Below are 22233 nucleotides of genomic sequence, written 5' to 3'. Positions count from 1 at the left end.
ACATTACTCTACCAATTCTTTGTGATGATAATTACTGTTTGTATACTTTCTGTGAATTACTTAGTTTAGTAAATAAATGATTTTAAGACAATTGATGTATGGATGATTTTAGTAAAGACTGGGTTCGTGCAGATACAACAATTTACGACGTTTGGAATGAGACTGGACGCGAGGTAAAATACACCATTTAAACCAGAAGATAATCGGCCTATACTATAATAGAATATAATATATAATGTTATAATATAGGAAAGTTATATTAGGAAAATTATAACTTTGTAATCTGAATATTTTCCTTGGTGCCCCGATCTCCTAGTTAATTACAATTAAACGATTAATCAGTTTAATCACGTGATAATAATTACAGGGAGTTAATTGATAAACATGTCTTCAGTTTAATGGTACCCCAAAGACACGACAATAGCATGCACTATATATCAGCACCGAGTGCACACTGCAGCTGTGGGGGAGTTGGGTTGGAGAGTGTGTATCAACAACATTTCTGGGGCATAGCTGGAGCAATGTTTTAACCTGTTAGGGCTAGGGGGCAGCATTTGCACGTCTGGATAAAAAAATGTACCCGATTTAATCTGGTTACTAATCCTACCCAGTAACTAGAATATGCATATACTTATTATATATGGATAGAAAACACTCTAAAGTTTCTAAAACTGTTTGAATGGTGTCTGTGAGTATAACAGAACTCATTTGGCAGGCAAAACCCTGAGACATTTTCTGACAGGAAGTGGATACCTGATGTGTTGTATTGACTTTAAACCTATCCCATTGAAAAACACAGGGGCTGAGGAATATTTTGGCACTTCCTATTGCTTCCACTAGATGTCACCAGCCTTTACAAAGTGTTTTGAGTCTTCTGGAGGGAGATCTGACCGAACAAGAGCCATGGAACGATGATGTCCCATTAGACACCTGGCGCGTGAGTTCATGTTGGGTACCCTCGTTCCAATACGTTATAAAAGAGTATGCATTCGTCCACCTTGAATATTATTCATGTTCTGGTTAAAAAGGCCCTAATGATTTATGCTATACAACGTTTGACATGTTTGAACGAACGTAAATATATTTTTTCCCCTCGTTCATGACGAGAAGTCCGGCTGGCTTAGATCATGTGCTAACAAGACGGAGATTTTTGGACGTAAATGATGAGCTTTTTTGAACAAAACTACATTCGTTATGGACCTGTGATACCTGGAAGTGACATCTGATGAAGAGAATCAAAGGTAATGGATTATTTACATAGTATTTTCGATTTTAGATCTCCCCAACATGACGTCTAGTCTGTATCGCAACGCGTATTTTTCTGGGCGCAGTGCTCAGATTATTGCAAAGTGTGATTTCCCAGTAAGGTTATTTTTAAATCTGGCAAGTTGATTGCGTTCAAGAGATGTAAATCTATAATTCTTTAAATGACAATATAATATTTTACCAATGTTTTCTAATTTTAATTATTTAATTTGTGACGCTGACTTGACTGCCGGTTATTGGAGGGAAACGATTTCCTCAACATCAATGCCATAGTAAAACGCTGTTTTTGGATATAAATATGAACTTGATAGAACTAAAAATGCATGCATTGTCTAACATAATGTCCTAGGAGTGTCATCTGATGGAGATTGTAAAAGGTTAGTGCATCATTTTAGCTGGTTTTATGGTTTTGGTGACCCTGTCTTTGACTTGACAAAACATTACACACAACTCTTGTAAATGTACTGTCCTAACATACTCTAAATTTATGCTTTCGCCGTAAAACCTTTTTGAAATCGTAAAACGTGGTTAGATTAAGGAGATGTTTATCTTTCAAATGGTGTAAAATAGTTGGATTTTTGAAAAATGTGAATTTTGACATTTATTTGGATTCAAATTTGCCGCTCTTGAAATGCACCTGCTGTTGATGGAGTGCACCACGGGTGGCACGCTAGCGTCCCACCTAGCCCATAGAGGTTAAGCTGATCTGACTTCTCGCAACAGGGGAGAGAGCCCGCCACAAGCTTAAGTAAACTTTGGAAACTAAAGACTTCCTTGTTAGATCATTTGTTAGAGAAGTTACTTTACATGTAGTAAAGTTTTAGAATAGAGCATTACAAGAGACAATACAGAAAGAGGAAAAGAAATGTGGCTAAGAGGGAGAAAGAGAGAAAGCGACAGACGGAGTGAGACATGGCTGTGCTTAAGCAGCGGCCTGCAGCAGGCTGAATTCCTACATTTCATCTAAAACATTGCTCCTGCTGTGGAGCAGAGCAGTTAGCCGAGCAGAGGAAGGAGGACAGAAGAAAGGCCAGGTCCTGAGGCCTTAGGGCCAGCTGGCAGGAACCATATGGAATCTCTCCTCTGGAACTCTGGAAGAGCTCCACCCCGAAGGTCAGTCAGCAAAGACAGGCAGCACACCCACACTTGTCAACGCAACAGGTGAAACTCTGTACCCTCACCCTGGCACATGGCCAATGCTGCATCCCTGAACTACATAACTCTTTGATGATAGCTGCTGGAAGCGGACAAAACATCCCGGACCACAGAGCTGTAACATTCCGTCTCTCTCGCTCGCTCTCTCAGAACTCCCTGGGAAGTTTGGAAAACAGGAACTATAGTGCATGTGACAAAAGACAGGACAGGAAATGAAAAACATCCTGGTGACTGCCAAACTCAAGGCCATTTTTCATAAAAGGAATAATCAAATTTAGCTAAAAGCATAAGTGACGCATGGGGGAAACATGTACAGAACATGGCATTGGCAGGGAAGTTACCAGGAAGAAACAAACAGTTATGGCAATAGAAGACTTATGGCAGAGTTGTTGGACAGCATCACATACACACTCTCAAGACTGCAGTTACCGTAAATCTTTCCTGCCTTATGCTTCAGTGGAGTGGCGTTCTTTCATTTATTCTCTGTTCCTGCCTGTGTGTTCACAAGTGTGTGTTTTTTTTTGCCTAGTATGTATGAGAGGGCGAGGGCTACCAGAAAGTGAGTGTTTGTGTGAAGTGTATGTGTGTGCATGCACATGTGGGTCTACTGTGTGTGTGTGTGTGTGTGTGTGTGTGTGTGTGTGTGTGTGTGTGTGTGTGTGTGTGTGTGTGTGTGTGTGTACACTTGAGTATGTGATTGGCCGGTCTCTACTGTAATGAGCTTGGTCATGGGACATCAGCTGTGACCGCGGGTTAGACAATTAGATAACTGGGCCTTTTAATATCCCCATCCGCTAGTGGAGGGGCTCTGCTGAGAGAGGGGTGCACTACAGTGTGTGTCCGTACGGCCGTCTACTTTTGACCAGAGTCATATGGGCCCCTAGTCAATAGTAGTGCACTATATAGGGATTGGGAATAGGGTGCAATTAGGGATGCAACCTAAAAGAGACAGCTGATGAATCACCACACAGCCTTCTTTCATCACACGCTTTGTTGCGCATAATGGCTGTAATGAACAACGGACAGGAACTTACAATTACAGTCCCCGAAAAGCCAGAATGAATGGAGGAAAGGCTTTGGGACCTAAAAGGGTCCTTATTCCAAATGTGTAACTAGTGTAGATGGAAACACTGTGGGAGCCATTGAATGAACAGTAGCTGTTGTAATAAATCAATGGCCTAATAGTGGGGTTGTGTGCTGGCTATTGAGACATACTGCTGGACCAAGTGACAGGCCATTGACTTAGGCGTGTGTGTGCGGGCGTGCATGCATTTTAGGGCTGTCCCTGACAACAACAAAGAATATCTTGGGTCGCTCGAGTCTTGTCCTGTTCTTTCGACCAATCGATTGGTCAAAATGTTTAAACTTATTTTTCCATATATAGACAGACAAACCGTATTTGTTTGAATAACGTCAACTACATATGCACTGAGCTTGTCTGATGCTTTAAGCACACTTTGATTAGATAACGAAGACACACAAATGACTCAAGATGGTCACACTGTGTGACTGGTGAACGTGGTCTCGCTCTCCTCCCTACTGCAGTGAAAAGGCACCACAGCACAACACGTGTTTATTGGCCTGTCCATATTACAGCCATTTAGTTTCTTGTTCGCTTCTGACTGAAAAGTTCTGTTACCGAAATCCCTAATTTGTTTTTGGAAAAACATTCCCTATTCCCTCAACCCTTGCTCTCTTTACGTGAAACATCGAATGCATGTGAAAAATAGGGCCTGACCGATAGCCTATCATAATCACATCAATAAATTGGTTATAACAAACTATGAACACCATGACACGTGACAGCGAAATGGATGCGGAGGACATGAAAAAGAAACTTGAAATGGGTGAATGTTTACTGGTTGCTCAGGAGGGAAAGGGGAAGTCAGATCTGTGAAGATATGACTTAGTTGTGGAAACTACTGCAGATCAAGACAAGAGAGGGTATAGGAGGAAGCATTGAGTGAGTATTGTGTGTGCCAAACAGTTGCTGTTAGATGTATTATCAATGTGGATCTTTTGGAACAGTGTAAACGACACTAAATAACTGTACCAGAGAGTCTGTTCTAACAAAAAAAATGATATATAAAGCCTTTATAACAGCATACTAAAAACAGTTGCAAGCATTCTTGAATTGCGGTTTATTTATTGTTTAGGCTAATTACTCAAAGCTCCCTTTGTTATTTAATTGAAAACTAATATGCTTGATTGCATTTCAAAGCATTCATGTCCTGTACGCTGTGTGATGGAATTAACAGATGAATGATTGATTGACTGATACAGTAGCCTATTGAAATATAGGCCTAAATAAGTTACAGTATTAAGACTAAACAGGATGCGCTCTCAGGCCGACAGCTCGATGGTGGTTATACAAGGCTACTATACAAAGACTACTTATGATAACGACATTATGTCACAGATTATGTCGTGGTGTTGTAGAGAGGACCAAAATGCAGCAGAGTTGTGGATACTCATTTTCTTTTAATAAAAAAAAAGAGGAGTAAGGCATCCACTGGAAAAACAATACACTAAATGATTCTCACGACAGGAACAGTCTCACAGGCATACAAAAACGCAGTGCAAGAACAACTACCCACAAAACCAAGTGACAAACATACTCCTACATATATGACTCCCAATCAGGAACAACGATCCCCAGCTGTTCCTGATCAGGAGTCACAAGACCAACACAGAACATTCACACACACAAGACTGCCACGTCCTGACACCAAAACTACTACAACAGCTCCATCTGCTGGTCAGGACGTGACACATTACTTATTACTATATTGATTATCTGTCACGTCCTGACCAGTAAAGGGGGTTATTTGTTATTGTAGTTTGGTCAGGGCATGGCAGGGGGTGTTTGTTTTATGTGTTTCGGGGTTTTTGGTTTATGTTCTATGTTAGTATATTTCTATGTTTGCTCTAGTGTGTCTATTTCTATGTTTAAGTTTCTTGGGTTGACCTTCAATTGGAGGCAGCTGTTCCTCGTTGCCTCTAATTGAAGGTCCTATTTAGTAGGGGTGTTTTTCCATGGGTTTTGTGGGTAGTTGTTTCCATGTATTGTCAGTGTACCTTACAGGACTGTTTTTCGCCGTTTGTTTAGAATAAGTGTTTTTTTTTTTATTCAATAAAAGAAGTTGAGCATACATATACCCGCTGCAGTTTGGTCCCATCACTACGACGAGTATGACATTATCATAATAATAAAATTCAAAACAGCTGAATCTGTGAAATTGCTTTACCTGGCATTTTGACGTTGCATGAGGCTTGGTGCTCACGGAATCAGTAGGCTACTAAAAAACACTCAAACAGGCAACAGAAGCAAGATCTATCTTATTTCTGTCGATATACAGTGCTTTCAGAAAATATTCAGACCACATTTTGTAACGTTACAGCCTTATTCTAAAATGTATTCAATTGTTTCCCCCCCCTCAAATCTACACACAATACCCCATAATGAAAAAGCAAAACAGGTTTTTAGAATTTTTTTATAGTTTATAAACAAATGTTAACTGAAATATCACATTTACATAAGTATTCAGACCCTTTGCTCAGTACTTTGTTGAAGAACCTTTAGCAGTGATTACAGCATCGATTCTTCTTGTGTATGACACTACAAGGTTGGCACACCTGTATTTGGTGAGTTTCTCCTATTCTTCTCTGCAGATCCTCTCAAGCTCTGTCAGGTAGGATGGGGAGCGTTGCTGCACAGCTATTTTCAGGTCTCTCCAGAGAGGTTTCGATCGGGTTCAAGTCCGGGCTCTGGCTGCGTTGTCTAGGCTGTGTGCTTAGGGTAGTTGTCCTGTTGGAAGGTGAACCTTCACCCCAGGTCTGAGGACCTGAGCACTCTGGAGCAGGTTTACATCAAGGATCTCTCTGTACTTTGCTCCGTTCAGCTTTGCCTTGATCCTGATTAGTCTACCAGTTCCTGCCGCTGAAAAACACCTCCCACAGCATGATGCTGCCACCACCATGCTTCACCGTAGGGATGGTGCAGGGTTTCCTCCAGACGTGACACTTGGCAAAGAGTTCAATCTTGGTTTCATCAGACCAGATAATCTTGTTTCTCATGGACAGAGTCATTAGGTGCCTTTTGGGAAACTCCAAGCGGACTGTCATGTGCCTTTTACTGAGGAGTGGCTTCCGTCTGGCCACTCAATCATAAAGGCTTGATTGGTGGAGTGCTGCAGAGATGTTTGTCCTTCTGGAAGGTTCTCCCATATCCACAGAGGAACTCTGGAGCGCTGTCCTAGTGACCATCGGGTCCCTGACCAAGGCCCTTCTCCCCCAATTGCTCAGTTTGGCCAGGCAGCCAGCTCTATGAAGAGTCTTGGTAGTTCCAAACTTATTCCATTTAAGAATGGTGGCGGCCACTGTGTTCTTGGGGACCTTCAATGCTGTAGACATTTTTTGCTACACTTCCTCAGATCTGTGCCTCGTCACAATGCTGTTTCGGCGCTCCACAAACAATTCCTTCGACCTCATGTACTTCTCCACCAGGGCTCGATACAGCACAGGGAGGGACGCCCCTTCTCCATCCCCTACCTTGACCAGAGCCTCAGCTGTAGCCAGGTGCATGGAAACAGGATGCAATGGAGCTCAATTTCGAATCTCATAGCAAAGGGTCGGGAATACTTATGTAAATAAGGTGTCTTTATTTTTTTTATCAATTTGCTAATATTTTAAAAAAAAACATGTTTTCGCTTTGTCAATATGGGGTATTGTGTGTAGATTGCTGAGGATTTGTTATTTAATCAATTTCAGAATAAGGCTGTAACATAACATATGGAACAAGTCAAGGGGTCTGAATACTTTCCGAAGACACTGTATATGGATGATTTCTAAAGCTAGGCACATTTAACAGTTAGGCTATTGTAGGGCAGGGCGGTATACTGTATTTTATGATACACTGGTATTAAAATACCGTCACATAATATAACCATACACAATGGATTAGTCCACCGAGACAGGCACGAATCAGACAGGTGTCTGGTCGACTAAAGAAATCTTGGTTGACCAACAGCCTATCAACCAAACAATCGACCAGTAGACTAAATGCGATCAGAGCTAGTGTGCTTAAGTGTGAGGGCGACGAGGGCCATGGCAGCACAGTGACCTCTGGGACTCTGCTAACTACCCAATGCAGGAATTCGGTTAAACCACTGAGAGGACGACACAGGTAGAAAGGAGGGAGAGTAAACAACTGTCCTCGGAGGAGATAAGAGGGAGAAAGAGGGAGAGAGTTTGCGCGAGAGAGGAATCTCATTAGCTGTTTGTGCTTACGCGTGTGGGCGTGCGTAGGTGCATGCATGACTACGTGTGTGCAGGAGAAAGTAACTGTCCTGACAGCCCAACTCCATTGAAAAGCCATTATAACCATATAAAACTCTGTCGCTTCATACAGTAGCGACAAGTAAGGATAATTAATCCCACTATGCGGTGTCTTTACACAGCAGCAGAGGCCTTATCTGAAATAGCAAAGTCCTTTACGATAAGACTTTTTCATTAATAAGCCGCCTCACTAGCTTTAATGGAAGTCTCTCTCTGGGTGGATTGCAAACTGTTATAGTTAGTAGGCTAATTAATTGCCTGGTGAGTGAGGCTATAATGTCAGCTGATACAGTAAACAGTTGGTCCTCTTTCGCTTAGTGGGTTGAGCATGGTGCTTCCTAACCCAGTATTGTGGGTTTGATTCAGCCCAGATTCATGCTGGGGCCACTCATACGAAATATGTATGCACACATGATTGTAAGTTGATTTGGATAGAAATGTTTGCTAAATGGTATATTATATTATGATATTACAATTGCAAATGGCATTTACAAAGGTGGAATGACAGCTACTATCTGAAATTGGGAGTGTTTAGTGTATATTTGGATCATTTCACCACGAATGAAGGGTCATTTAAATCCTATGAGACACAAAAAGGGAAGTCTATTTAACCGATTCGCTTTGTTTGATGGGGGAAAGAAATCTTGTCTATTCAAGTCGCTCCCTCTCAGGGGTGGCCTTGGCTATATAAATAATTCAATTATACCCCTCTCCATTCCATCCCTCTGACATTCCCTAAACAAACAGTACTGCATAATGTGTGTGTGTATGTTTAATGTGTTCATTTTGCAAACAGCAATGGTACTGTCATTGACTGACTAACTGACTGTCACTCCCTAGGACAGGGCTCTGGCCACTCTGCCTTGGGGCCTGTTGTTGCTCTCTCCCACTGCATTCTGGGAGAAAAAGAGAGAAGTGGGTAAAAGAGCTGCTGACCCAGCTGGAGGCTGATAGAGTGTCATGGTGTCTGTCTGCTCTGGAGGGGAGCAATGAGGAGAGAGTACTGTCCACACAGGAAAACAGTCAGTTCGTTTTTTCCCCCTCATCAATCTACACACACACACACACACACACACACACACACACACACACACACACACACACACACACACACACACACACACACACACACACACACACACACACACACACACACACACAAACACACACAAACACACACACACAACCCCATAATGACAAAGCAAAAATAGGTTTGTAGAATTTATGGCAAATACATAACGTATATAGTATGTATAAGCTGGAAGTAGAAGCCTAATTGTGGTAGCCCATTAGTTTACACCAATTAGGGAGGGGTGGTAGGGTTAGGGGAAAATAATAAAGGTAAATATATAACAAAAAACCATATATAAATAATATATGGGGGATTGGAAGTGACGCAGACAATTATATTGATAGAAGCTACAATCTATCTGCATTATTAAAGCTGATCTGCCCCCTAAAAAATATATAGTGCCTTCGGAAAGTAATCAGACCCCTTGACTTTTTCAAAAAAAAATTACGTCACAGCCTTATTCTAAAATGGATTAAACTGCCCCCCCAATCTACACACAATACCCCATAATGAAAAAGCTAAAAAAAAATGTTTTTGAGCAAATTAATTCAAAAACAAAAAACTGAAATATCACATTTACATAAGTATTCAGATTCTTTACTCAGTACTTTGTTGAAGAACCTTTGGCAGCGATTACAGCCTCAAGTCTTCTTGGGTATGACGCTACAAGCTTGGCACACCTGTATTTGGGGAGTTTCTCCCATTCTTCTCTGCAGATCCTCTCAAGCTCTGTCAGGTTGGTTGGGGAGCATTGCTGTACAGCTATTTTCAGGTCTCTCCAGAGATGTTTGATCGGGTTCAAGTCTGGGCCATCTTTCCCTCGATCCAGACAAGTCTTTCAGCGGCAGTGACTGGGAAACATCCCCACAGCATGATGCTGCCACCACCATGCTTCACCGTAGGGATGGTATTGGCCAGGTGATGAGCGGTGCCTGGTTTCCTCCAAACATGATGCTTGGTATTAACCAAACGTGACGCTTGGTATTAAGGCCAAATAGTTTTAAAAAATCTTGTTTCTCACGGTCTGAGAGGCCTTTAGGTGCCACTCTGTATCGCCCTGGCCATAGAAAGGTTTTTTTTTCTCGTTATTTTGGTTAGGCCAGGGTGTTACATTGGGTGGGCATTCTAGGGGAGATTGGCGGAGGGGAGATTGGCGGAGTCAGGCGGTAGACCTGAGCCAACTCCCCGTGCTTACCGGAAGCAGCGTGGTACTGGTAAGGCACCGTGTTATGCTGTGAAGCGCACGGTGTCTCCAGTGCGCGTTCATAGCCCGGTGCGCTATAGGCCAGCTCCCCGCAAGTGCCATGCGAGTGCAGGCATCGAGCCAGGACGGATTGTGCCAGCTCAGCGCGTCTGGTCTCCAGTGCTTCTTTTCGGTCCAGGTTATCCTGCACCGGCTCTGCGCACTGTGTCTCCAGGGCGTTGGAAGGGCCCAGTTCGCCCAATGCCTGCGCTCCGCCCGTGCCGGGCCAAAGTGGGCATTCAGCCTGGAGTGTGGGTAAAGAGCCTACGTACCAGAACTCCAGTGCTCCCCCACAGCCCGGTTTATGCTGTGTCTCCTCCTCGGACCAGGCCTCCAGTGGGTCTCCCCATCCTGGTCAGTCCTGTGCCTCTTCCACAGACCAGGCCTCCAGTGGGTCTCCCCATCCTGGTCAGTCCTGTACCTCCTCCACGGACCAGGCCTCCAGTGGGTCTCCCCATCCTGGTCAGTCCCGTGCCTCCTTCATATCTCCCCACCCTGGTGAATCCTGGGCCAGAGCCGCCAGAGCCGCCCACCAGCCCGGAGCCGCCGGAGCCGCCCGCCAGCCCGGGGCCGCCGGAGCCGCCCGCCAGCCCGGAGCCGCCGGAGCCACCAGGGTCGCCCACCAGCCGGGCGCAGCCAGGGTCGCCCGCCAGCCGGGCGCAGCCAGAATCGACCGCCAGCCGGGCGCAGCCAGGGTCGCCCACCAGTCCTCCGGCGCAGCTAGGGGCGCCACCTAAGTGGCCGAAGCCAAGGGTGGAGCGGGGTCCACGTCCCGCACCCGAGCCGCCGCCGTAGGAAGGCCCACCCGGACCCTCCCCTTCAGAGTAAGGTTTTGCGGCTGGAGTCCTCACCTTTCGGGGGGGGGGGGGGGGGTACTGTAACGCCCTGGCCATAGAAAGGTTTTTTTTGTTCGTTATTTTGGTTAGGCCAGGGTGTTACATTGGGTGGGCGTTCTATGTTCATTTTTCTATGTTGCCTGGTTTCTTTTGTTTGGCCGTGTGTGGCTCCCAATCAGGCACAGCTGTAGTTCGTTGTTGCTGATTGGGAGTCACACATAAGTAGCCTGTTTTTTCCTTTGGGGTTTGTGGGTGATTGTTTTCTGTTTTGTTCATGTAGGACCATACAGGACTGTTTGCTGTCGTTTCTGTCGAGTATTTTGTTTATAGTGGTTCATTTGAATACGAATACACATCCTCCGCTGCATCTTGGTTTTCTTACGACGACAGTCCTTACACACTCTACCATAAAGACCTGATTGGTGGAGTGCTGCAGAGATGGTTGTCCTTCTGGAAGGTTCACCCATCTCCACAGAGGCACTCTGGAGCTCTGGCAGAGTGACCATCATGTTGTTGGTCACCTCCCTGACCAAGGCCTATCTCCCACGATTTCTCAGTTTGGCTGGGTGGTCAGCTCTAGGAAGAGTATTGGTGGTTCCAAATTTCTTCCATTTAAGAATGATGGAGGCCACGGTGTTCTTGGGGACCTTCAATGCTGCAGCTGTTTATGTGTTTTTATTCCCTTCCCCAGATCTGTGCCTTGACACAATCCTGTTTCTGAACTCTACGGACAATTCCTTCGACCTCAGGGCTTGGTTTTTGCTCTGACATGCACTGTATAGACAGGTGTGTGCCTTTCCAAATCATGTCCAATCAATTTAATGTACCACAGGTGGACTCCAATCAAGTTGTAGAAACATCAAGGATGATCAATGGAAACAGGATGCACCTGAGCTCAATTACAATTTCTTGAATACTTATGTAAATAAGGTATGTTTTTTATTTTTAATGCATTAGCTAAAATCTCTAAAAAAAACTGTTTTCGCTTTGTCATTATGGGGTATTGTGTGTAGATTGATGAGGGAAAATGAATTGAATACATTTCTGAATAACGTAACAAAATGTCAAGTGGTCTGAATACTTTCCCAACACACACACACAACATTACCAAAAGTATGTGGACACCTGCTTGTCGAACATCTTATTCCAAAATCATGGGCATTAACACACACACACACACACACACACACACACACACACACACACACACACACACACACACACACACACACACACACACACACACACACACACACACACACACACACACACACACACACACACACACACACACACACACGTTCAAAAGTTTGGGGTCACTTAGAAATGTCCTTGTTTTTGAAAAATAAGCACACCTTTTGGACATTAAAATAACATCAAATTAATCAGAAATACAGTGTTGACATTGTTATTGTTGTAAATGACTATTGTAGCTGGAAACGGCTGATTTTGTATGGAATATCTACATAGGCGTACAGAGGCCCATTATCAGCAACCATCACTCCTGTGTTCCAGTGGCAAGTTGTGTTAGCTAATCCAAGTTGATCATTTTAAAAGGCTAATTGATCATTAGAAAACCCTTTTGCAATTATGTTAGCAGCTCACATAAATAAATAAACCAGGAGAAATGACAGTCCATCATTACTTTAAGACATGACGGTCAGTCAATCCGGCGGACAATTTCAAGAACTTTGAAAGTTTCTTCAAGAGCTTCAATGCCATACAACTCTCCTTCCGTGGCCTCCAACTGCTCTTAAATGTAAGTAAAACTAAATGCATGCTCTTCAACCGATCACTGCCCGCACCTGCCCACCCGTCCAGCATCACTACTCTGGACGGTTCTGACTTAGAATATGTGGACAACTACAAATACCTGGGTGTCTGGTTATACTGTAAACTCTCCTTCCAGACTCACATTAAGCATCCAATCCAAAATTAAATCTAGAATCGGCATCCTATTTCGCAACAAAGCATCCTTCACTCATGCTGCCAAAGCCTCATGCTGCCAAACATACCCTCGTAAAACTGACCATCCTACCGATCCTTGACTTCGGCAATGTCATTTACAAAATAGCCTCCAAAACTCTACTCAGCAAATTGGATGCAGTCTATCACAGTGCCATCCGTTTCGTCACCAAAGCCCCATATACTACCCACCACTGCGACCTGTACGCTCTCGTTGGCTGGCCCTCGCTTCATATTCGTCGCCAAACCCACTGGCTCCAGGTTGTCAATAAGTCTTTGCTAGGTAAAGCCCCGCCTTATCTCAGCTCACTGGTCACCATAGCAGCACCCACCCGTAGCACGCACTCCAGCAGGTATATTTCACTGGTCATCCCCAAAGCCAACACCTCATTTGGCTGCCTTTCCTTCCAGTTCTCTGCTGCCAATGACTGGAACGAACTGTAAAAATCACTGAAGCTGGAGACTCATATCTCCCTCACTAACTTCAAGCATCAGCTGTCAGAGCAGCTCACAGATCACTGCACCTGTACACAGCCCATCTGTAAATAGCCCATCCAACTACCTCATCCCCATACTGTTATTTTTATTTTTTTAAGGTTTTGCTCCTTTGCACCCCAGTATCTCTACTTGCACATTCATCTTCAGCACATCCATCACTCCAGTGTTTAATTGCTAAATTGTAATTATTTCGTCACTATGGCCTATTTATTGCCTTACCTCCCTTATCTTACCTCATTTGCACACACTGTATATAGACTTTTTCTATTGTGTTATTGACTGTATGTTTGTTTATTCCATGTGTAACTCTGTGTTGTTGTTTGTGTAGCACTGCTTTGCTTTATCTTGGCCAGGTCGCAGTTGTAAATGAGAACTTGTTCAACTAGCCTACCTGGTTAAATAAAGGTGAAAAAATAAAAAATAAAAAAATAAACTCACAAAAACCATCAAGCACTATGATAAAACTGGCTCTTATGAGGACTGCCACATGAAAGGAAGACCCAGAGTTACCTCTGCTGAAGAGGATAAATTCATTAGAGTTACCAAATAAATGCTTCAGAGTTCAAGTAACAGACATCTCGACATCAACTGTTCAGAGGCGACTGCGTGAATCAGGCCTTCATGGTCAAATTGCTGCAAAGAAAACCCTACTAAAGTACACCAATAAGAAGAGACTTGCTTGGGCCAAGAAACACGAGCAATAGACATTAGACCGGTGGAAATCTGTGCTCAGCATTTGTGGGAACTCCTTCAAGACTGTTGGAAAAGCATTCCTCATGAAGCTGGTTGAGAGAATGCCAAGAGTGTGCAAAGCTGTCATCAAGGCAAAGGGTGGCTACTTTGAAGAATCTAAAATATATTTTGATTTGTTTAACACGTTTTTGGTTGCTACATGATTCCATATGTGTTATTTCATAGTTGAGGTCTTCACTATTATTCTACAATGTAGAAAATAGTTAAAATAATGAAAAACCCTTGAATGAGTAGGTGTCCAAACTTTTGACTGGTACTGTATATCATAAAATATATGAACTATATTTGCCACCAGTCCATAGCTATCTAAGCATCAATTGTTAACCCAGCAGTGTTGCAGTTCTTGATACAAACCGATGCGCCTGGTACCTACTACCATACCCCGTTCAAAGGCACTACAATAATTTGTCTTGCCCATTCACCCTCTGAATGGCACACATACACAATCCATGTCTCAATTGTCTCAAGGCTTAAAAATCTTTAACCGGTCTCCTCCCCTTCATCTACACTGATTGAAGTGGATTTAACAAGTGACATCAATAAGGGATCATAGCTTTCACCTGGATTCACCTGGTAAGTCTAGGTCATGCACTGAGTGTACAATGTTTTGTACAATCATTGCACGTCTGCAGCAGAGAGACGAGAGAGAGCATGAGAAAATGAGTTTTGATCAGTCATGGAAATAAAAAGTGCTGAAAACATGTTGGCTCACTATTTAAAAGGAAGATGGAGAACAAACTATAGGATGAAAAATAATGGTGTTTTTCATAAACGCTATCAAGCAAAAATAACATTCCTACCGCCTACCGCTGCTGCAGAGCTGTATCCTAGCAAGATTGCTTCTGGGCCAACTGAGGTGCTGTAGCAATAACCCCATAGGTAGCACAAATTGTGTACTTCCTTACAAACAGTCACTTTATCTCACTCCTGAAAGCGACCTGATAGAGTAGAAAAACATGGCTGACGAGACATTCCTTGTCCTGGACACTGAAATGTACCATAGCCCCTCTGACTCTCTTTCTCCAAATGGAGGAAAACAGTGGCCAGACATCAGGGCTAGTACAAATTGTCCTACGTTACCTGACAAAGACTTGACTTCTCCAACTTCCCTGGTGATTTTTATTATTTGACCAACATAAACTGAATGAACATAACTTGGCTCCCTGTCAAATGTGGAAAAACTTCATAAGAAATCTGTGACAATGCTCAACTCAGTCAGCAGCAGTCAGCAGCCCAACTGCACGCAGCTTGTCAGTATTCACTGCTCTCCAGTGCGGAAATGCCAGCTAATTAGCCAGTGATTTAAAGAGCGCATTTTAAAGCTAATCCATTTTATTACACACACAGCCAGCCCAAGCTAGGCTGAGGCACTGCACTAACGTTAGGCCATGAAGCTCAGAGTCAGGCATAAGTGCACTTTTTCAACCTCACACAAGTCGTTCCAAAGAAAACATCCTAGAGAATGTGGAAAATACATAAGCTGTTCTGTATTAACCTTGTTTATACAAACACAAAAAATAAATAGGCCACGTCTTAAAACCCGGCAGCAGGGCATTCACTGTTAGTCAAACGTCTGGCATTTACAGAGCACCGAAATATGCCGCTGGACAAATGTTTACCCTACGAATGAACAGACTGGACTCTATATCACACGATGAAATCCACAGCTAGCGATCCATGCCATCAGATTCTCCTCAGTCTCCCAGTCCTGCACACACAGCTGGTAGAGCCATTGTGGTTTTCAGGCACAGTAGACTCAGTAGAGGCCTATCTGAGGACACTGAGGAGGGCAAACAGACGTTTTATTTTTTGGTCCCCGCCACAAGTTCAAACAATATGCTAATGTTTCCTTTTCCATAAGCAGTATCCTCCAGCGTAATGAGACCACAAGTACAGCATTGCTCGACTGTGTCAACATTCCAATACGGCTCATCCATGGCATCAGGCCAGAGTCAAACGGTGCTTTACCACACAGACAGGGGGTAAAGAAAGAAGCCATGGGAAAGAGATGGAGGGATGGAGCGATAGTTCTTCTCTTACAGTGTGATCATACTCAAATTGATTTGGGGAGAGATTAACACATTTTCATCTTTTGTCATTTAAGGTCTTGTCTCATTTGTGATTAGACTACATCAGACCGAGACCAACTCACTATAGACATAGTTAGGTTATTCTCCACAAGAATGATTATAGAACTAGGGTTCCTCTCACCATTCCATGTATTCTGTATTATGGATCTGGTCACCATTGGAGAGCGTGAGCAGTCATGAATCTGATATCCATTTTTTAACTCAGAAAATCTATACCCATTCTGTGAGGTATCGGTTCGTTCATTGGAGTTTCTCCACTTCCATAATTCACATTGTGCTGGAAATACCATCTGCACATTGACAGAGAGGGTGACAGTTTGTGAATTGTGATGTAAGATGGGGGAAAGTATTTGAAGTATAGGGCTACCCATGCTAACCATCGGAAGTACCGATGAACAAAAGGGACATTATGCAGAATGGGCTAAAGGGGGAAATAGAGGATACGGATATTTATTGCTGGAGCTCCTGGTGTAACAGCCTGCCTTCATAGGATATTGCCTTTCAATAATTAATGTTCATTTATTCATATTGGGAACACATACATTTGAAAATGTATGAAAAAAAAAGGGAAATAAAACCCGCCCGTCGAAATCGATTTCAGTCGTCTAATGGAGGAGAGGAAATTAGTAGAATGACATGACAATTATATGTCTTATGCAGTTTGATAATGAGGAATAAATAGGAAAAGGAATCATTGAGCGCTGCTGGTGGGTTGGTGGGTGTGTGTGACCAGACAGACTATAATAAAAACCATTTATTGATTTGCCGGGTCAACATTGTAATCAAAGTTGAATGTATTTTCCAGATTGATATTCATGAACATATAATCAAATATGACGTTGATTCTGGTTGCCTAATGCAACAGTTATTCATGAACACTGAACCTGAGAGAGGCATATTTCAGACAGAGACAGTTCCATCCAGTGACTTAACTTGTACAGAAGAAAGACATAAACCGACAAAGTCTCAGTCCTAGACCCAGGCAGAGAGACCCAAAGTCAGGGATAGAGATCGAGACAGACCCAGGAACAGAGAAAAACACATACAAGACCTATATACACTTGTACCCACTTGTACTGCTGGTGGTCCTTGGTGCTCCGAGTCTTAGCCATGAACCTCTCTGCCAGTTTCTCCAGGTTCCTGGAGTACTCCATCTCAATCTCTGACTTCTTCCTGAAGAAGTCCTGCAGGTCCTGGAGAAGTTGCACCCTCATCTCTGTCTGCTGGTCCAGGCATTTCTGCTGATCCACCAGCTGGGCACGGATCTCTGAGGACACAGACAGACACAATCAAGTCAGATGGATGTCGAGAACCACACACACACAAAAGTCAGAGGTTTTTAGATCTCTTAGAACCACACAGAGCAGACAGGTGAGAAATATATCAATCTTAGTAGTCAACACCAGCCATTAATCCAATGGAATACAATGCCTTCAGAAAGTATCCATAACCCTTGACTTATTCCACATTTTGTTGTGTTACAGCCTAAGTATATTTTTTCCCCCTCACCCATCTACACACAATACCCCATAATGACAAAGTGACATGTTTTTTTTTAAATGTATTAAAAATTAAATACAGAAATATCTCATTTTACGTAAGTATTTACACCCTCGAGTCAGTACTTTGTAGAGGCACCTTTGGCAGCGATTATAGCTGTGAATCTTTCTGGCTAAATTTCTAAAGAGCTTTCCACAACTGGATTGTTCAACATTAGCCCATTATTATTTTCAAAATGATTCAAGCTCTGTCAAATTGGCTGTTGGTTATTGCTAGACAACAACTTTCAAGTCTTGCCATAGATTTTCAAGTAGATTTAAGTCAAAATTGTAACTCGGCCACTCAGGAATATTCATCGTCTTCTTGGTAAGTAACTCTAGTGTAGATTTGGTCTTGTGTTTCAGGTTATTGTTCTGCTGAAAAGTGTATACATCTCCCAGTGTCTAGTGAAAAGCAGACTGAACCAGGTTTCTCTCTAGGATTTCGCCTGTGCTTAGCTCCATTCCTGTTTTATCCTGAAAAACTCCCCAGTCCTTAACAATTACAAGCATTCCTATAACATAATGTAGCCACTACTATGCTTGAAAATATGGAGAGTGATACTCAATAATGTGTTGTATTGGATTTGCCCCAAAAATAACACTTTGTAATCAGGACAAAAAGTTCATTGCTTTGCCCCATTTTTTGCAGTATTACTTTAGTACCTGTTGCAAACAGGATGCATGTTTTGGAATATATTTTTGTTCTGTACAGGCTTCGTTCTTTTCACAATGTCAATTAAGTTAGTATTGTGGAGTAACTACAATGTTGTTGATCCATCCTCAGTTCTCATATCACAGCCATTGTAACGGCCGTCATTTGTAGTTGAAGAAGAAGTGGACCAAATCGCAGCGTGGTAAGTGTTCATGATATTTATTACCAAGAAACACTCAAACAATAAATAACCAAAAAAAATTAAAAATGAAAGCGAACAGTCCCGTCAGGCACAGAATGCTAAACAGAAAATAACTACCCACAAAACACAGGTGGGAAAAGGCTGCCTAAGTATGATTCCCAATCAGAGACAACGATAGACAGCTGCCTCTGATTGGGAACCCTACTCGGTCACAACAAGGAAATATACAACATAGAATGCCCACCTCACATCACACCCTGACCTAATAAATAGAGGAATAAAACGTCTCTCTATGGTCAGGGCGTGACAGCCATTAAACTCTGTAATTGTTATAAAGTCACCATTGGCCTCATGGTGAAATCCCTGAGCGGTTTCCTTCCTCTCAGGCAACTGAGTTAGGAAGGACGCCTGTATCTTGTAATTAACAACTTCAATTATGCTCAAAGGGATATTCAATGTCTACTTTTTGTATTTTTACCCATCTGCCAATAGATGCCCTTTTTTGGAGGCATTGGAACACCTCCCTTGTTGAATCTGTGTTTGAAATTCACTGCTCGACTGAGGGACATTACAGATAATTGTATGTGTGGGATACAGAGATAAGGTAGCCATTAAAAAAATCATGGTAAACACTTTAATTGAACACAGTGAGTCCATGGAACTTATGTGACTTGTAAAGCACATTTTTACCCCTGAACTTACAGTTGAAGTCGGAAGTTTACATACACTTACATATAGGTTGGAGTCATTAAAACTCGTTTTTCAACCACTCCACAAATTTCTTGTTAACAATGTATAGTTTTGGCAAGTCGGTTAGGACATTTACTTTGTGCATGACAAGTAATTTTTCCAACAATTGTCTACAGACAGATTATTTCACTTATAATTCACTGTATCACAATTCCAGTGGGTCAGAAGTTTACATACACTAAGTTGACTGTGCCTTTATACTGCTTGGAAAACTCCAGAAAATGATGTCATGGCTTTAGAAGCTTCTGATAGGCTAATAGACATCATTTGAGTCAATTGGAGGTGTACCTGTGGATGTATTTCAAGGCCTACCTTCAAACTCAGTGCCTCTTTGCTTGACATCATGGGAAAATCAAAAGAAATCAGCCAAGACCTCAGAAAAAAGATTGTAGACCTCCACAAGTCTGGTTCATCCTTGGGAGCAATTTACAAATGCCTGAAGGTACCACGTTCATCTGTACAAACAATAGTACGCAAGTATAAACACCATGGGACCACGCAGCCGCCATACCGCTCAGTAAGGAGACGCTTTCTGTCACCTAGAGATGAACGTACATTGGTACGAAAAGTGCAAATCAACCCCAGAACAACAGCAAAGGATCTTGTGAAGATGCTGGAGGAAACAGGTACAACAGTATCTATATCCACAATAAAACGAGACCTATATCGACATAACCTGTAAGGTCGCTCAGCAAGGAAGAAGCCACAACTCCAAAACCGCCATAAAAAAGCCAGACTACGGTTTGCAACTGCACATGAGGACAAAGATCGTACTTTTTGGGGAAATGTCCTCTGGTCTGATGAAACTGTTTGGCCATAATGACCATTGTTATGTTTGGAGGGAAAAGGGGGAGGCTTGCAAGCCAAAGAACACCATCCCAACCGTGAAGCACGGGGGTGGCAGCATCATGTTGTGGGAGTGCTTTGCTGCAGGAGGGACTGGTGCACTTCACAAAATAGATAGCATCATGAGGATGGAAAATTATGTGGATATATTGAAGCAACATCAAGACATCAGTCAAGAAGTTAAAGCTTGGTCGGAAATGGGTCTTCCAAATGGACAATGGACAATACTTCCAAAGTTGTGGCAAAATGGCTTAAGGACAACAAAGTCAAGGTATTGGAGTGGCCATCGCAAAGCCCTGACCTCAATCCCATAGAACATTTGTGGGCAGAACTGAAAAAGCGTGTGCCAGTAAGGAGGCCTATAAACCTGACTCAATTACACCAGCTCTGTCAGGAGGAATGGGCCAAAATTCACCCAACTTATTGTGGGGAGCTTGTGGAAGGCTACCCGAAACGTTTGACCGAAGTTAAACAATTTAAGGGCAATACTTCCAAATACTAATTGAGTGTATGTAAATTTCTGACCCACTGGGAATGTGATGAAAGAAATAAAAGCTGAAATAAATAAATCATTCTATCTACTATTATTCTGACATTTCACATTCTTAAAATAAAGTGGTGATCCTAACTGACCTAAAACAGGGAATCTTTACTAGGATTAAACGTCAGGAATTGTGAAAAACGGAGTTTAAATGTATTTGGCTAAGGTGTATGTATGTAAACTTCCAACTTCAACTGTATTTTAGCTTGCAATAACAAAGGGGTTAAATACTTATTGACTCAAGACATTTCAGCTTTTCATTGATTTCTAAACATTTCTGAAAACAATTCCACTTTGACATTGCGGGGTATTGTGTGTAGTTGGGTGACCAGAAAATCTCAATTCAAGCCATTTTAAATTCAGGCTGTAACAACGACTGTGGAAAAAGTCAAGGGGTGTGATCACTTTCTGAAGGAGGAAAACATGAATGATCACGTTGAAGCACAAATAGGGTCTCCGGGTGGTTTGGAAGTGAGGGTTGGCAGTGCTGGTCTATGATGGTTCATTAAAGCTGCTGAACGCCAATATAGGATGAATGAGACCTGTTACTAATCAATAACCCAGAGACGGAGCATGGAGATGCTGCCTTGACACACTGCCAAGCAAAGCCAGGGTCTTTCACTAGTGCTCCCTGGGACTGCGCACCACATTCACCAGCAGGGAAACAGGGGACATGCTAGAGTCTTCACAAATGGTACCTGTGACTGCACACTAGTGAGGCTAAACTCATATAACCGCAGAGCCTGTGGGTTATCTGTGGGGCGGGCGGGTTTAGGGTCACAAAATATTGTGTGAATGAAGGGCGGGTGGGAGGTGGGTGGGTTGAATAAAGAGAGAACCATGCATTAAAAATCCATAAATGTATAATTATTGTGCAATTCATATCTACAGGCTACATTGAGGTTTTTCTTTCGTAAGCCTAAGCTTTAGGGCCCAACTGTAAGTGTGCCAAATATGCGCCAATTGCCAAATGCTTTTGGGAACTTGGTCAGAAAAAGTTAACGTCGATCCGCTGAGGCAAAAAGGACAATGTTGGAGTTTAATTCAAGAAGAGAAAAGCTGAGTTGAAAATAAAGAAATGGTAGGGCCAGAACAGTAATGTTTGGGAAAGAATTGGTGAGGTGGTAAAAGAGGACGATAGCAGTGCCCATGTTATAGAATGATGTTTGTGAGGCGCTATACAAATTGGACAGTAACAAGACAGGGACTTCAAATATGGCACATCAAGGGAACTGTAGTCTACTGTTCAAATGGGTTGAATGGAATAGTAACTGAAATCTGGAAACTGACTGTAGGTCTATATGTCACGACTCTGCCGAAGTCGGTCCCTCTCCTTGTTCGGACGGCGTTCGACGTCACCGGTCTTCTAGCCATCACTGCTCCACCTTTCATTTTCCATTTGTTTTGTCTTGTTTTCCCACACACCTGGTTTACATTCCTTCATTACTCTACGTGTATATTATCCTCTGTTCCCCCCCATGTCTGT

General features: G+C 42.8%; 1 protein-coding gene across 4 annotated transcripts in view; it reads right to left on the bottom strand.

The window, feature by feature from the left end:
* Positions 1-22233, bottom strand: part of LOC106561395 (SLIT-ROBO Rho GTPase-activating protein 1) — a 188674-nt gene that overhangs the window by 110345 nt on the left and 56096 nt on the right. For all 4 annotated transcript variants that reach the window (XR_006757068.1, XM_045688309.1, XM_045688311.1 and 1 more), the window contains exon 2: positions 17287-17482. Coding sequence is in view for 3 of the 4 variants with exons in the window: in XM_045688309.1 (XP_045544265.1) it covers positions 17287-17482 (196 nt within the window). In the remaining variant the exon portion in view is untranslated. The remainder of the gene's footprint in view (positions 1-17286; positions 17483-22233) is intronic.

The sequence above is a fragment of the Salmo salar genome, chromosome ssa10 (genome assembly GCF_905237065.1).
Source record: "Salmo salar chromosome ssa10, Ssal_v3.1, whole genome shotgun sequence".
In the NCBI taxonomy this organism is placed as follows: domain Eukaryota; kingdom Metazoa; phylum Chordata; class Actinopteri; order Salmoniformes; family Salmonidae; genus Salmo; species Salmo salar.
Note: the sequence above shows the minus strand (reverse complement) of the source record. Positions and strands in the feature narration are given on the sequence as shown.